Source organism: Equus quagga, chromosome 3 (genome assembly GCF_021613505.1).
Source record: "Equus quagga isolate Etosha38 chromosome 3, UCLA_HA_Equagga_1.0, whole genome shotgun sequence".
In the NCBI taxonomy this organism is placed as follows: Eukaryota; Metazoa; Chordata; class Mammalia; order Perissodactyla; family Equidae; genus Equus; species Equus quagga.
In genome coordinates this window covers 116,113,256-116,129,747 of record NC_060269.1, presented here as the reverse complement: position 1 = coordinate 116,129,747, position 16,492 = coordinate 116,113,256, and the positions used below count along the sequence as shown (strand labels likewise).

At 40.8% G+C, this 16,492-nt stretch overlaps 1 protein-coding gene across 2 annotated transcripts in view; it reads left to right on the top strand.

Moving 5' to 3' along the window:
- The window catches only part of LOC124236620 (PGAP2-interacting protein), a 53,600-nt gene that overhangs the window by 22,103 nt on the left and 15,005 nt on the right, over positions 1–16,492 (top strand). For both annotated transcript variants that reach the window (XM_046655539.1, XM_046655538.1), the window contains exons 9-13: positions 1,107–1,186; positions 4,398–4,503; positions 5,550–5,685; positions 7,340–7,489; positions 12,493–12,637. In XM_046655539.1, coding sequence (XP_046511495.1) covers positions 1,107–1,186; positions 4,398–4,503; positions 5,550–5,685; positions 7,340–7,489; positions 12,493–12,637 — 617 coding nt within the window. The remainder of the gene's footprint in view (positions 1–1,106; positions 1,187–4,397; positions 4,504–5,549; positions 5,686–7,339; positions 7,490–12,492; positions 12,638–16,492) is intronic.

Genomic DNA, 16,492 nt, shown 5'->3' with positions numbered 1-16,492 from the left:
ACTTTCTCTAGGTATATTTTTCCCTCTTTTTCTTCTTGCTTGCTTTTGCATTGATTGAGTTTCCTTTTTTTCTTATCCCCTTCCTCCCCACTCCTCTTTCTAGTTTGGAAATTACACCTTCTGTTTTTCTTCTTTTAGTAGTTGGTTATTTTTTTCTCAGCACATTAAAGATTTTGTTTCCCTGTCACCTGGCTTCCATTTCTGCTGTTGCAAAGTCAGCTGTCATTGTAATCTTTGCTCCTTTGAAGATACTCTGTCTTTTCCTTCTGGCAGCTCTTAAGATTTCCGTTTGTTTTGGTGGTCTGAAATTTCACTGTGATGTATCTGGATGTGGAGCGCCCCCACCTCCCATCTTGCTTGTTTGTGTTTGGGCTTTCTGAATCTGAAGAGTCATGTCTTTTGTCAATTCTGGAAAATTCTCTGGATTATTTCTGCAAATATTGCCTCTTTCCCATTCTTTCTCTTCTCTCTTTTTTGACTCCAATTGGATATGTGTTGGATCTTCTTACACTCTTCTCTTTCATATTCTCTACCTCTGTTTTTGAGCTGCCTCTTGCACTAATTCTCTGTTCAGCTTTGTATAACCTGCTGTTTATCTTGTCTCTTGAGTTTCTAATTTCAATGATTATTATATGATTTTATTTCTAGAAGTCTATTTGATTTCTTTACACATTTTCCTGATTGTTAATTTAATTTCATATTCCTTAGTCATCATATTGAATACCCTCTTTGATTTTTCTAAACATGTTAAGTATGCTTATTTTATATTCTGATGCTAAAAGTTCCAATATCTAAAGTATTTGTGGGCTTGATCCTGCAGGGTGTTTTTCCTGCTGGTTCCTGCTTGTGGAGACTTGTTTTCTTGTATATATTTATGATTTATTTTTACTTTAAGCTCATCATCCTTGGAACGTTTTTAGGGGAAGATTCTTTGAAGCCTAAGTTTAAAGTATGGGTTATGTATGCATGTCACCCAGGAAAGTTTACCCAGGAATTAGGCATTTTTCCCTTTGCATTGAATCCTAATAGATTCAATAATTTCATAAACATTATTTTTTTAAAAAACAAACTTGGTTTCTTTAACACGATTTCTTCTCTCTGTTTAGTTTTGTGGCTGCTTGTTGGTGTGGGGTTGCTGGGATTAGGAGTACGGCATAAAACCTATGGGAGGAAACTGGGCAAAGGGGTAAGTAATGAACAATTTTGATTTAGAACTTTATATGCTATATATGTGTATCCATACCTTTGTACACGTCACCATTACGATTGAACTCTAGCCCTGGGTCTGATGACTTCAGGGTGCAGGATCTCCCCTCTTTAATTCTCAGGTCCCAGGCTGGTAACATAGTGGAGTTATTTTATGAAGCTGAGTTCTTGGGACAGGATGGGCCCGTATATTAGGGGCACACTGCTCATGATTTTGTTGTATGCAGTCATTTTGTCTATGATTTAACATATCTAAACTATGAAATAACTATTTTGTAAGGGGCTTCTTTCTCCTGTTTGGTAGATATTGCTGAAGGCAACAATATGAGATTCTTTGATTTAAGAAAAATCCTACAGGTAATTTTTGATTTTGTAGATTATGGATAGTTTGTGTATGGATGGGTCGTGGAAGTTTTCTTGTCTCTTCCTTTTTTCTCTTGCTTGAATGTTTTATTGTCCCTTTCTCTTCTAGACAGGTGGGCAGAAGCAAGAGTAAGTGTTTTCAATGTTGTGTTTTCTGTCTGCTCTGATAAAAAGTTGGATGTACTTCATAATGCAGTTAGAGTTACAGTTCTGGCTAAAACAGAATTTGAGGCTAAAACTTTGAATTTTAGCAATCTGTATTACCAGGCAAGTTTTTCATATTAAATAAAAAGCTATACTGAGGGTGGAGACCACGCTTCTCTTATTTACCTTTGTATTCCCAGTACCTCACAGAGTGCCTGGCTCATATTCAGAACTCAGTAACTATTTCTGAATAAGTAATAATTCATTGCATGGTCTCTTTCTTTTGCCCCTTAATTGTTAGTTGTTATTATTGCAATATAACATCAGTCAGAAGAGGATACCTAATGTCAGCCAGGGGTTCTTTTCAAAAGGAGTCATTGCAGTTGGATTTAATACCTGTTCTTTTCTTTATTTGTTCATTCATTCATCCATTTTATACGCTTCTTGAATGTCTCTTGTGTGTCTGGTGCCATGGATACAGAGATAACCAAGTTGGACAAGATCCCTGCCTTCATGGAGTTTACATTCTGGTAGGGGAGAAATACGGTATTCAGAGGAACAAAAATTGAATAGATAAAGGCTATCACTTTAGATCAGGCTGCTCTGAAGCAAATAAGATTATGGAGTAGAGAGTAACTGGGTCCGGGTGGTTAGAGAAGGCTGCTCTGAGGACATGACATTTAAGTTGAGACTTGAAAGTTGAGAAAAAGCCAGTTCAGAGAGCTAGGGGTAAAGGATTCAGGCAGAGAGAACATGTGTAACGCCTGAGGAGACACAGGCTTGGTGTGTTTGAGGAGCATCAGCGGGCAGTGGGGCTGAAGTTTGGTGAGCAAGGCGAAGAGTGGTAGAAGATGAGGATGGAGAGGCTGATGAAGCTCTTCCAGAGCACAGGAAGCAGTTCTGATTTGATTTTACTTGCAGTGGAAGCCACCAGAGTGTTTCAAGCAGGAGCATGAAGAAACACGGTATATAACAGTGTGGCTGCTCTTTGAAGAATGGAGTGTAGAGTGGAAGCAGGGAGATAAATTATGAGATTTTTTTAGTCGCCCAGTGGAAGTTTGGATGGGCCAGTGGCAGTGGGGTTGAAGAGAAGCAGATAGGCTGAGAATATATTTTGAAAGTATAGCTCATACTTTAAAGTATAGCTGATGGGTTAGATGTTGCTGGATGAGGAGAAGGAAGGAATCAAGGATGACTTCTATGTTTTTGGCTTAAGCAACTGGATGGAGGGTGGTGACATTTACTGACATGGGAAGAATGAGGGAATAACAGGTTTTGGAGTAATGAAATCCGGAGTTAATTATAGACATATAGTTACGTGAAAAGGGATAGCTTGATGAGTATAATTGTGCCTCCTGAAATCTCTGTTGATGTTTCCATTCTCTTTACATGACATTCACTAAATTGAATAATGTTCTTGTATAAAGATGAAATGCCCAGCTCCTTGTCGGTAGCATGTTGAACTGTTTATGTTAAGTAGCAGCCCTCCTATGCAAAGCGGTTGCTACTTATCCTTCTCCCAACCTGAACTTGTGTGGTCCACTTAGAGTTGTTTTTTCACTGTGGTGTTGGGTTTGGCTAATCCAGCCATACTCTTTAGCAGGATCCCTGTTGTAGACCAGTAGGTATTAGTTTGAGGTGGATGATTAGGGTTGGGCAATGCATTCTCTGGCTGAGCCCAGGAACCCAAAAGAGGAACTCTCAAAGGGGTGGGCTCCTGTCCCTTGGCCTTGCCAGTACAGTAGGGGAGTGACACCATTTATAACTCAGTTATATTGGCAGACCACTGTACAAATATATTATAAGCCTCTATGTATCCCCCTCTGTGATCTTAGTCTTCTCCAGTGCAAAGGTAACCTCTATCCTGAATCTGCTGTTTGTCATTTTCATGCATCTCTTTATATTGTTAGTACATACCATATATCCCTAGACAATATTGTTTTTTCCTTTTTTTTTTATAAAGATTCGCCCCTGAGCTAACATCTGTTGCCAATCTTCTTTTTTTCTCTCCCTTCTTCTTCTCCCCAAAGCCCCCCAGTACATAGGTGTGTATTCTAGTTGTAGGTCCTTCTGGTTGTGCTGTGTGGGATGCCACCTCAGCATGGCTTGATGAGTGGTACCACGTCCGTACCCAGGATCTGAACCGGTGAAACCCTGGGCCGCCGAGGCAGAGCGTGCGAACTTAACCACTCAGCCATGGGGCTGGCTCCTTTCATGTTTTTAACTTTATCTAAATGACATCTGACGTATATATTTTGCAACATTTTTACTTAAAATCACCTTTGTGAGATTCATCCATATGGAAATATGTAGTCCTAACTCATTTATTAGGGCTGTGTAGTATTCTGTTATATGTTTGTGAAACCATTTATTTATTCATTTTCCTGTTGAAACAACAGCCAGATTGTTTAGAATTTTTTGCTATTATAAACAATACTTATTATAAATGCTCACTTTCCAAACAGTCCTCCTACCTTCCAAGCTTAAGCTAGAAGTTCACAGAAGATTTATTATGAGAATACCATCTAGCAAATATTTCCTTATTTTTATGAATTAAACGTGGGCAAATGTCTAAGGAAATTTCGTTGCTGAAATATGAATCTTGGAAGAGAGAGGTGGAGATAACTGGGTCACTGAAACTGCCATTGTTCAGTTATCCTAAATTACCATTAACTATTCCTCAGGCACCAGCCACAGAGATCTCTGCCGCCATCTGGGCTTTCAGGTTTGGCTACGACAATGAAGGATGGTCTAGCCTAGAAAGATCAGCCCAACTGCTCAGTCAAACAGGTAAGTCTTATTGGATTTAGTTCCAGGTACTGTTGTTACTTTTATTTTGAGCAAGATCATAAGTAATAGGAGGAGGGTTTGCTGGGTCATAAACTAATCTTTTTAAAAGGCTTTACTTTGGTGGGCATCTACAGGAGGATTAAGCTTCTGTAGCCACATCTGTCTGAGAGCAATTAATTCAGTTGATTCTGAACAGAGCCTCATACTGGGTATCTGCAGGGGATTCTTGTCATGCATTTGCTCTTAGAGATGCCCTTGCTGGTGGCTTCTGTCAATTGGAGGCCCACTGTTGGGGACCAGAAAACTGTCAGATTGAAAGGCAGAATGGGTCAGGGTGATGCTCGTTTGCAAGCAAGTTGCTTTCAAGAACATACGGGCCAATTTGTAAGTTTCCGTGCCCTGGGGTGCATTCATCTCTGTATGAAGCATCCTTTAAAATATGTGGGCGCTGGGTTCTTAGATCAACTATGTGGAACGTGGAGCAAGATATGTAAAGGGCTGAACTGTTCTGGTTGTGCCTGCTGATAAGCATGTCTCCTGAGAAACTGCTGAGGGTCTGTATGATTCTAATGCTGCTAAAAAATGTCCTTGGCTCTTAGTCCTTTAGTTCTTATTATAGGCCTCTAAAGCACATCTGGCCAGAGTCTGAAAAAACCAATAAACTTACTTCCATGCCAACATCACAGAAGTGTTTGCCCAGGAATAAAACACTATTGTGCACCACTCTATGGTTTCTGAGCATAAATTGGGTATTTGAGAGAGGCATTAAGCTTATTTGAAATTTTGGGAAAGATGTTAAGAATATTTGAAAATTTAGAAAAGTTACACTTTTATCCTTTCCTGCATTTCCTCAAGGTGTCCCATGTTTTCATTACATTCTAAAAATGGGAAAATTCCCTTGTAGCTCAGATTTGAGCAACTTTAGTGACTCATTAGGATTTTTTTTTTTTTATTTCTGAGTAAAGGCAAAGGGTTACAGAATTAAATTTTACTAACTCTTTTTGCATTTCTATACTTAATCACTATGTGCATTTTTTTTTGAACAGGTGCAGATTTCATAACAGTTTTGGAGAGTGATGCTTCTAAGCCCTTTATTGGGAACAATGACTTAACCATGTGGTTAGGGGAGAAGTTGGGTTTCTATACCGACTTTGGTCCTAGCACAAGGGATCACACTTGGGGGTGAGTGTACCTGGCGAATTAATGCTGAACATAGCTCTGAAAGACTAGGCAGCATAGGCCTGGAGTAGCAAGTTGCCCCAGGGCTGCTTCCTGGGGGATGAGGAGGTGCTGAGGATGTGCAAATTCCAGTAATTGCCTTACTGGTTTCCCTGTTGCTGGATATTTTCAATTATTCACCGTTATAGACCATTCAGTGTAGGAGCTGAGGTTACAGCACCAAGCATGTCTGGCTTGGATGCTGTCCTCATGGAGCTTACATTGTGGTGTGAAGAGACAGAAAACAAATGTGTGCGCAGAAATAAATAAGATAATTTGAGACAGTAGTAAGTGCTACGTAGAAAAGGAAAGTGAGTGGGTGGGCAGGGGCGATGTGGGGTGCAGCTGTAAGTAGGGTGGTCAGGAGGGTCTCTCTGAAGACCTCATGATGAAAAGGACCCGGGACCCATGGGAAGAGCTGAGGGAACCGCCAGTATAGACTTGAGGCAGGATCAAGCTTGGCGTGCCTGAATGTGGGGATTGAGGGAGAACTGGTAAAAAGATGAGGTCAGGCGTGGGCACCTGATCTTAGAGGGCCCCATGGTCCATGCTTAGGCTGATTTAATTCCGTTTTCATGGGAAACCACTGGGGGATTATAACCCATGGGAGAGATCGGACCTGATTTACTTTTTTAAAAGATCATTCTGGATGTTCCCAGAAGAACAGATTGTTGGGGGCAAGAGCGGGAGCAGGGAGACAGGTGATGAAGTAGATGTGCCAGCACAGGTGAGAGATGACAGTGGGAGCTGGGGATATGGGGAGAAGGGGACAAATTCAGGAGCTATTTTGGAACAGAGCTGATGTGACTTACTGATGGTTCCTGGTCAGGGGCCGGGAAGTGACAAGGGCAACATCTAAGTTTTTTACCAGAATACCTGATAGGAGATGAGGCCGTTTCATGAGATGGGAATGACCAGGTGAGCAGCAGGATTGTGCTAAGTTTGAGATGCCCTCAGACAGTCAAGTGACATACAGTAAGCAGTTTTGTGCAGCCTGGAGGTCCAATGAGACAGGACAACCTGGACATGTAAATTCTGGTATTATCCCTGTCGAGATGGCCCTGTCGGAGGGACTCCGCGAGGGCACCAGAGCGGTAGTGCACGCCACCAGGGAAGAGAAGCCGGCCGAGGTCTGAGCTCTGCTTGTCTTTTTCTTATGTAGTTCTTTTACTTAGCGTGAGGTGAAACATGTTTTCATGTCTTTATTGGACAGTTTGTCATTTCTAAGTTTGTAAATTGTTACTCTCTATCCTTGCTAGCAAGAGTGTACATTCCCAAATGTGTTAATATTAGAATTGTTTATGCACATGTTGCCAGAGTAACAATGCAAGTAAAATGGATTTTGTGTATTACTAATTCTGCTCTTTTCGTGTCTCCATAGCGCTTATTAAAACACAGTTGATAGCATTGTGTTAGTGACACAGAGATGTGCTGAATAGCAGAGATGCCGTGAGCTGTCAGACTACCACACACATCTCCGCCACAGTATTGCTCTGAATGGCCCTCAGTGAGATGCTTGAAGTGTGACACATCCCTTTTTAATGCATTTGCGTAGTTCTGTCTGCGTGATATGGTGGGACCAACGGTGACACACATGTTTCTTTTCATTCCAATACAGGATTATGGCTTTGTCAAGATACCCAATTATGAAATCAGAGCATCACCTTCTTCCGTCACCAGAGGGCGAGATCGCACCAGCCATAACGCTGACTGTTAACATCTCAGACAGACTGGTGGATTTTGTTGTGACACACTTTGGGAATCATGAGTGGGTTTCTTTGGTCTTTCTAATAGTACGCAAAGGCCAAGAAACACTGTTAACACATTACTTTGATTTCCGTTCATTGACTTATTTCTTTCTTCTTTTTTTTCTCCGAAAGTATCTTTTTTCTGTTTTGCTGGTTTTAAAAATCAGGCATGAAAACATTTGAGATGCAGGCAGTCGTTAATGATGGTAGAGGGCAGCAGTGATGACTGTGTTAGCCAGCAATTGCTGAGCAGGTGCTGTGCCAAGTGCATTCTTTTATTTAATCTTCACTCTGTATAAAGTTAGTACTATCGTAGCCCCATTTTACAAATAAAGAAACCAAACTGGAGGTTAGATGACTTGGCCAACCAGGGTCACACAGCTAGGAGTTAGGTAGACCCAACTCAGAGCCTGCAAGTGCTTGGAATCGCACGGCAAACCAGACTGCAGAAAAATGAAATTCCCTTCTACAGGGTCACTACAATGGGAGTACTGTTGGGATTTGAGGGTACTAAATGACATTCCTTTTCCCCTCGTGCTGTCACAATCAGCTGATAGGTAGGCAGAGGAATCTGGCAGGGAGGCCGAATATCTCTTTTAATTCTGATAAACCTATGTAGACAACATGGGTTAAGTGTGTCCACATGGACCTGCTAATCTATCCCGTTACGTACACGAAACCGGCTCTGCCAGAGCAGCAGACCCACAGAGGAGCGGCAGAGTCTGCCCTGCCCAACTCTCCCCTTGCTGGAGAGAATGTGCCAGAAGACACCCAGTCTGCAAACTGGGAGGTTCCAAGGAGAAGAGAGAGGAAGGATTTGAGACAAGCATGCCTGGTTAATTCTTCCAAACTTAATTAATTAGAAAAGTCTTCCCAAAAAGTAAAGAGTGAAAGCGAGGCCAGAGATAGTTTCCTAAGAAAGTTGCTCTACAAGGAGGCACGAGGAAGGCGGAATGAGTTTATCCCCAAAGAATAACATTCACAACCAGTGGCTTAGCCCTAAAAAAAAGTCATGAATAATGCCAACAGTATATTGTTAAAGCAAAGATAAAAGTATATAATTTATGCTCTACCATACTAAACGTTCTGTAACAATAATTGAAAACACTAATGTAAGTGCTTAGTGCTGTAAAATATGACACACAGATCCTGTCCATGTTAATGACACAAGAGGCCACAGAACTTTAAAGTGACAGACAGAACGTTAAGAAAACCACGTTGTTGTCCTGTCAGTTTCACCTGAACAAAACTAATGTGCCTGCTACCCTTATTTTCCTGTCACCTCACTTTTTCTCACAGTGTTATATGGATCTGTGAAAGCATACTTGAATATTTTCTGAAATTAGTTAGAGCATAATTAATATAAACAAACTCCAAATGTCATTAATGTGAGCCCTTTGCTCGTTGGACCCTTGCTTGTCTCCTTAGAAATAAGAAGGGTGTTTGGGGATGGATGATATAGATGGTTCATATCCTATTCATAAGCTGTTTGAGGAAATGCCTCTGTTTGTCCTGGTAATTTTCACGTAGCAAGTCTAGGCATTCAAAAATCATTCCACTGACCTTAAGTTGCACTTGAATTAGGTTTATCTTGTAAAAAATAGGCACTTTTGTATTTCAAGATTGCAGAATCTCAACCTAAGAAACAGTTGAGTCCACTCCTTCCCATTGTTCCTTTGCTTTTTTCACTGCAACTCCCTCCAGCCTCCTCCACTCGAAAGGGAAGAGAAGAGTAAAAGTTAGCCCTCAGAATGTGATGATTTGGAAAAGACGAGAGAAGGATTACCTTTGCTAACTTTGTGTGAACCACATATTTAAAACTCTCTGGTTAACACCGTATCCTTTAGTTGCTGTCTTACTCACTTGATTTAATAATAATGACAACAACAGCAGTAAGAATAATAGCTAACACTTACAGAGGAGATGTAACTCGAGGGCAAGGAGCAACATAGTTTAATGGTTAGAAGCATGGAGTTCCAGAACCTGGGGCCAGACCAAGGTGGTTTTGATCCTAATTCAAGATATATCCTCTCACCAAGTTATTGATCTACATTGAGCCTTGGTTTCCTCATCTGTAAGTCAGGAACAATAATCCTACCAAATCATAGGGTCCTTGGGAGAATTAAATGAGATATATTACCTCATACAAAGTACATGAATACACTAAGTGCTCAATTAACGCTTGTCATTGTTGAAGCTTATCAGCCAGTTCTAAATGTCAGGTATATTGGGCAGCTCAAAACAGAATTCATTCATCAAACATAAATCAAGCACCTGCTGTTCCCAAGCACAGTAGGAGGTATAGTCTTTTCCCTTAGAGCCACAGCTCTGATGTCATTCCTTAGAAGCCCTGTCCATGCGCACTGTGGCCTGCCAACCAGCAACATGAGAAAGTTCATCTTCGAACAGTTCGTGAAGCCATCATTACATATTTTTGCTTGCCTTTGTTTTCTACAAGACTAGATAAAAAGTTCTTCCTGTGACTAAATATTTAGAGATTTCATTTTCTGGTGATTATGGCGTACAAACATGAAATCATATTAGGAATGAATTACAGAATGCTTATGCGTGTTGCTGGCTGATTCAACAAGATTTTCTAAATTACTGACTACACAAATATCTCTGTACAACCAATAAGTAGGAAATAGCGACATTCCTTAGAAGTCAGTTAGGTACACACCATAACTGAGATAATTTTAGGTAATTAACTGAGCCACCAGAATCATCATTCTTTTTTTTTTTTCATGTATTTCTCTGCATAAATGTACAGAGAAGAAAGAGCACAGAACTTGTAGTCTGTAGTTAGTTTGGGTTCTGTTGTAAGATAATCTGCAAGAGTTCGTTTCTCTTGTCTCTGAAAATCAGATAAAATTATTTTTTTAGCCCACAAATAAGGTTATTGGGCTGATCAAATATTAACAGATAAGGAAACACAAAATGTATTTTCTCTCTCTCTCTTCCTTCCTCTCTCACCCTCCCTCCCTCGCCTTCCCTCTTTCCCTCCCTCCCCCCCATTTCTTTATACCCATACGTATACTTTTTATTCTTATTATTATTACTGGATAAAATTTATCTCCTGAGAAAATTTAAGACCAAATTCATAGATTATTTTCCAATTATATATTGCTAAACTATATTTGAATGAAAGCCCTATCTGTGGTGCAGTGACTTTGGAATGCTCTAGACCAGATTTGAATGTCGGTTGTATGTATCGGAAGGAACAGACCTAATGAAGGGACTACTTACCAAGATGTTGGAAGGGTCAGAGGAACAGATGAGAAATGTTGAGTGACTCAGACACTAGTAACTAGTGTACACTACTAGTAACTAGTAGTGGGGAGTCATTACCATCCTGAGGGCTGAAGGGACAGGCAGAGGGAGTAGTGTTCCCAGGGCCCCATGAGATCTGGAGCCAGGAAGAAGGGCCACGAGGCATGAGGAATGCAGCTACTGGGGAAGAAATACCCCGACTTCTCTCTCCTCCCACCTTTTCATCTCCTGGTGTCGCCAGTGGCCAAACCTAACTGGAAATCAGCAGACAAAGGAGCCCAGGAGATGAAGTTCGCAGGGGTCAGCCTCCCAGGGCATGGAGTAGGCCAAGATGGATGTAGGCAGGGGAGATGGAAACTCACCTTAGGTATGTTTCTTAATCTCGTTTAAAAATAGAGCTAATGCCTGCCTCTCAGTTATTATGAGCATTCCGTATCAAGGATGTTTAACAAATGGTCATTCTTTTCACTCTTCTGTTTCTCGAGGCATCTTTTAATAGTACTCAGCTGTCTACACATTCTTACTAAGCTTAGTTCTGTCTTCGGGTCTTAGCTCAGGGAGGTTTCTCTGGTCTTCTCAGTCCTTGGTGATCTCCCTCTGTCTTCCTTTTTCATTGTTTTTTTTCTTAACGATCATTTATTAGCTGTCTTTCTCTGTAAACGCCTGTGTTGATCTACTGCCTGTTAGCTCTTCGATCCATTCCTGGCTCATCTCCCTCTCGGCTGCACCCTGCAGGGAGCCACACTTCCCAGAGTCTGTTGCCTTCTGCCTCCTGGGTGGGTTTCACTAATGGGAGGCACTAGTGCAAGGTGGAGGGCAGGAGGCGGGACGAAGGCAGGGTAGTTCTCCTTCTCTCTTTCTTTTCTTTGTCTATTGTGACGCAGCAGCTGAATCTCTTCTGTGACCCCAGCTCCTTCTGGGCAGCGTTCTCCGTAGTGCCATCTCCAGTCAGGGCTGGCTTCTGGACTCTGGGAATATCATCTCCCCCTGTTCCTCTAGCCCTGGAAGTGGTACTGGTTTCTCATTGTTGCTAAACTCTGGTTGCCTCACTGACTCCTGTTTGACTTCCCGTCGCCTCGCTAATCATTTCCCAGTGTTAAATTCACTTGGTTTGAAACACCTAGAGTGGTTTCAGTTTTCCTGGCTGCATCATGTCAGATATGATCTGCCTATTTTTTCCCAAACAGACTGACCATAAACCACCCAAAAGTTTGATGTACCTGCCTAATTATCTCAGTTATACATCTGCAGTGCTTAGCATAATAAAAACATCATGTGTAGCCAGTATTTGACCAGCAGAGCCAGCGAGGCTTTTAGAAGGTGTTCAGCTGAAGGAGCTGAGTAGGTTATATAAGCCTGGTATGTTCTGTGAAGGTTAGGATTCTCCCTCTACAAGTACTTTAGGATCTTTTTTTTTTTCTTTTTTGACTACTAGTCTTTAGATGTCATACTGATGACCAGGTCTGATGAAAAATCAAACAAATGCTATTTTTAGAGTTGATATTTAAATCAACTCGATTCCAAATGATTTGTGGGGAAAGATCATGTTGTTCTTAGTCAGAATTTGTTGGCTTACTCTGTGGAAACAGTGTCTCTGCCTTGTTCGTTTGTACATTAAGACATTTGCCGAAGCAGGAGTGACTCTGGGTTTGTGCACTGCTTGAAGATATTCTTTGGGAACTTAGGAACCTAAGACTTTTTAAAAATTGTTTTTGCAAATACGATAAAGAGGTACATTTTTGCATTTCTTTAGAGATGACCTCGACAGGAAACTTCAGGCTATTGCTGTTTCAAAACTACTGAAAAGTAGCTCTAATCGAGTGATATTTCTGGGATATGTCACTTCAGCACCTGGTTCCAGGGATTATCTGCAGCTTGTTGAACACGGTAATGTGAAGGTAACACAATCTTAATACGATTTCTGATTTATTAAGTAAAATGTTTCTCCATGTTTAAAAAAAAATCCCACTCCAACTATTTAATATGTATTCTGATTACCTACTGGTGCATAGAAAACCACTGAAAAACATACTGGTTTTAAATAACAGTAGTCATCTATTTGCTCATGAATCTGCCATTTGGACAGGGCTCAGTGGGGACAGCTCATTTCTGCTCCGTGCCGCTAGATGGCTCCACTGGGGCCTGCAGGAGCCATTTTGCAGATGACTCAGAAGTGGCAAGTTGCTGGCTGTTGAATACAAGATCCCCTGGGGCTTTGGGCTTGGGGTCCTGGGTGGCATCCATGAGCTACTTGGACTTCCTCCTTGCATGATGGCTGGCTTCCAAGAGTGTGTGTCCCAAGAGAACCAGGAAGAAGCTGTATTGCCTTGTATGACCTAGCCTTGTAAGTCATGTAGTGTGACTTCTGCCATTGTCACAGCTTGCTCACATTCAAGTGAGAGAAACATAAACTCCATCAACGAGTATCTAAGTCACTTTATAAGAATACCATATGGAAAGTCAGTTACTCTAGCCATGTTTAGAAAATACAATCTGCCACGTTATGCAAGTTAATTATGATGCTGAGAGTAAAAGATGAAATGAAATGGCACACAGACAGGCTGGCTGACCAGCCAGACAGGGCCTCACTAAATGATACTGAATTAGAACTTACCTGTTCAGATCCAAAACAGTCGAGTTTGTCACTGTACCCAGATACAGTCATGCTCTGGGGAACTGACACACAAATCAAATCTTGGAGACTGATATATGATATATGCTGTACAACTGGAGTGTTAAATGCCTTAATTTATAATGAGAAATATAATTGTTATATTTAGTTAAGCCCTAAGTAGATTTCTTGGTCCTTTACATTTTGTTTTTGACTTCATTGTCTTGAGATAATATCTGCAGACAAAAAAGCTTATCCATCTTATCAAGTGCTTTGAAAGACAGGTGAGAGAGAGCATGGTGTGATGAGGGTTTTCTCCATGAGACAGAAAACACAAAATGGCAGTGGTTTAACTAAGAGAAGTATATTTATGTAGAAGTCTGGGCAGGTGAGTCAGCACTGGTGTGGCATCCTGTGGTATCCGGAGTGTGCTCCTTCTGTCTTGGGGCTCCACTTTATGAGGCCTCCATTCCCAAGTTTGCCTCCCAGTCCAAGATGGCAACATCCGTGTTCTAGTTAGCAAGACAGAGGAAAGGATAAAGAAGGGGCCAAGAGCATATGCAAGAAATCTCTAAAGGAAAATTCCAGGAAACTGACCTCCAGCACTTGTACTTATATTTTATTGACTGGAATTTAGTCATATGGCCACACCCTACCATACAGGAAGTTGGGAGTTGCAATATTTAACCTCGATACCCAGTTAAAAATACTACACCTTTGGAAGAAGGGCCAGGCAGATACTGGGGAGATGAGTTCATCTCTGCCCTAGAGGATAAGGCAGAAAGTGTGGCCAGTACAGACTCCGGATTTTGGCTTTAGTCAGAGAGCTTATGATGGTGACATTTGTTATTATAGGAAATTCATAAGTAAGAAGAATTTTGCAAAGAAGATGATGAGTTCAGCTTTAGGTTGAGTTGAGGTATCTGTGGGATATTAATGGAAATTGCCATCAGGCAGCTGGATATGTGGATCTGGAATTGAGAAGGGCAACTAGGACTAGAGATACAGATTAAGGAGGTGACATCATCTAGCTGACCGTTGAAACCATGGAAACAGATAACATTGCTCATGAGGTTAGAGAATTGCAAAAATAAGACGAAAGAAAACCCCTGATAAAGCCACATTTAATGTGGCTATCATGGGGGTGATGGGTGAGGGAAGAGAAGGGAGATTATCTCAGGACAGCGATTAAGGAAAGGTCAGAAGAGTAAAGGGAAAATCTGGAGAGTGTGGAATCACAGAGGTTGTGTTAGTTATTTATCACTGTGTAACAAACCACCTGAAACCTTAGTGACTTAAGCAGCAGTGGTTTAATAGTCTCCTGCTTCTGTGGGTCGACTGGGTGGTTTTCTGTTCTTGCCTGGATTCACTCGTGCAGTCAGCTGGTGGCTCGCTTGTGGCTGGGGGGGTCCAAGATGGCCCCACTCACATGTCTGTGGCTTTGGTGCTGGTTCTTGGCTGGGGCTCCCTCTCTGTATGGTCTCTCATCGTTCACTAGCGTAGCTGGTGCTGTATTTCTCAGCTGTGTGAACTTGGAGCAAATTATTTCACCTTTCTGGGGACTGAGGTCTGTGGACCTCAACGTCCACATGTGTAGAGTGGTGATGGTAATATCTACTGTATCATAGGGTTGTTATGAGGATGGACTATAAGATAATGCCTGCAAAGTCCTCAGCCTTGTATGTAGGAGGCACTCGATGAGTGGTAGCTATATGTACATATTATGTGCGTCTGGCTGTATGTATAAAATCAAATAAGGTAAATGTCCAAATACACGGTCTATAAAGTACAAAAGAATATTAGACAAGATGATATTTGGCAAGTCTAAGGAAAAATCACATCATAATAAGGGAAGGATTCTTACATTGTGTGTGTGTGCGCGTGTGTGTGTAAGGGATATGCATGGTGTTAGGAAAGAGGAATTTTATTTGATTTTTATTTAATCTTCTGTTGGTTTCCACTGTCACAGTCAGAAGCTGTGTCAAGATTGGCAGTGGATTCTTATATGGCTTTTTTCTATTGGGAAGTTTATTAATGCTGAGAGCAATTTTAATCATAAATGCTTGGATGAACAGATTTTTCTCTTTAAGAAATGAGTATTTAAATTCTGCCATCTTAAAATTTGACAGCATCTTCTAAAAACCTAGTAAAATAAAATGATAGTTAAACATATTCATAATTTATTATTCCCAATATATACAGCAGAATGACTAAATTTTTATTTCTTCCCAAGGCAAATCAGAACAGTACTTTCAATTTATTTGCTTTTTCATCATTAAATTTTTTTAATTTAATGTTTAACATTTATTATAATTTTTTCATGTATACAAAAGGCCTCTGTATGTGTGTGATATAAGAGTAATCAAAAAGATTAATTAACAAGCATCCAGGTGTCCACCACTAAGCTTATGAAAAAAAATTGAGAAATAGATAATAAATTGTGGTGTATTCTTTTAGTGATTTAAAAATATGGTTTTTTATTTTGAGGAAGATCAGTGCTAAGCTAGTGTCTGCCGCCAATCCTCCTTATTTTGCTGAGGAAGACTGGCCCTGAGCTAACATCCATGCCCATCTTCCTCTACTTTATATGTGGGATGTCTGCCACAGCATGGCTTGATAAGTGGTGTGTAGGTCCACGCCTGGGATTCGAACCAGCGAACCCCAGGCTGCCAAAGTAGAACGGGTAAACTTAACTGCTGCACCACCAGGCAGGACATTGTTTTAAATTATGTATTTAAAATACGTTTTAAATTAAATTTTAATAGTAAAATTGAGAAATGGGAAAAAGTCAGATGTATTTTTTATTTATGAGATGTTTTAAAAGTAGAAAATGGAAATTTCTTCAGTATAAAAGCTCCATATTGAGAGTTTTCCCAACACGTTATAGAAAAAGAACATGTTTATGTTCTGGTTCTCTGATGAAAAATAACCCTGGTCTCAAGCTTTCAACATCAAAAAGACTCATGATTACTTCCCAAATGTGTTTATTTCCAGTGATTCAATTTAACAAACACAGATTGAGTGCCTGCCGAATGCCAGGCTTCATGCTAAGTACCAGGGAGCCAAAGTGATTAAGAATCCCTCTGCTCAGGAGGGGAGGGTGGAGACATATAAACAAATAACTGTACAGAATGGTGTAGCT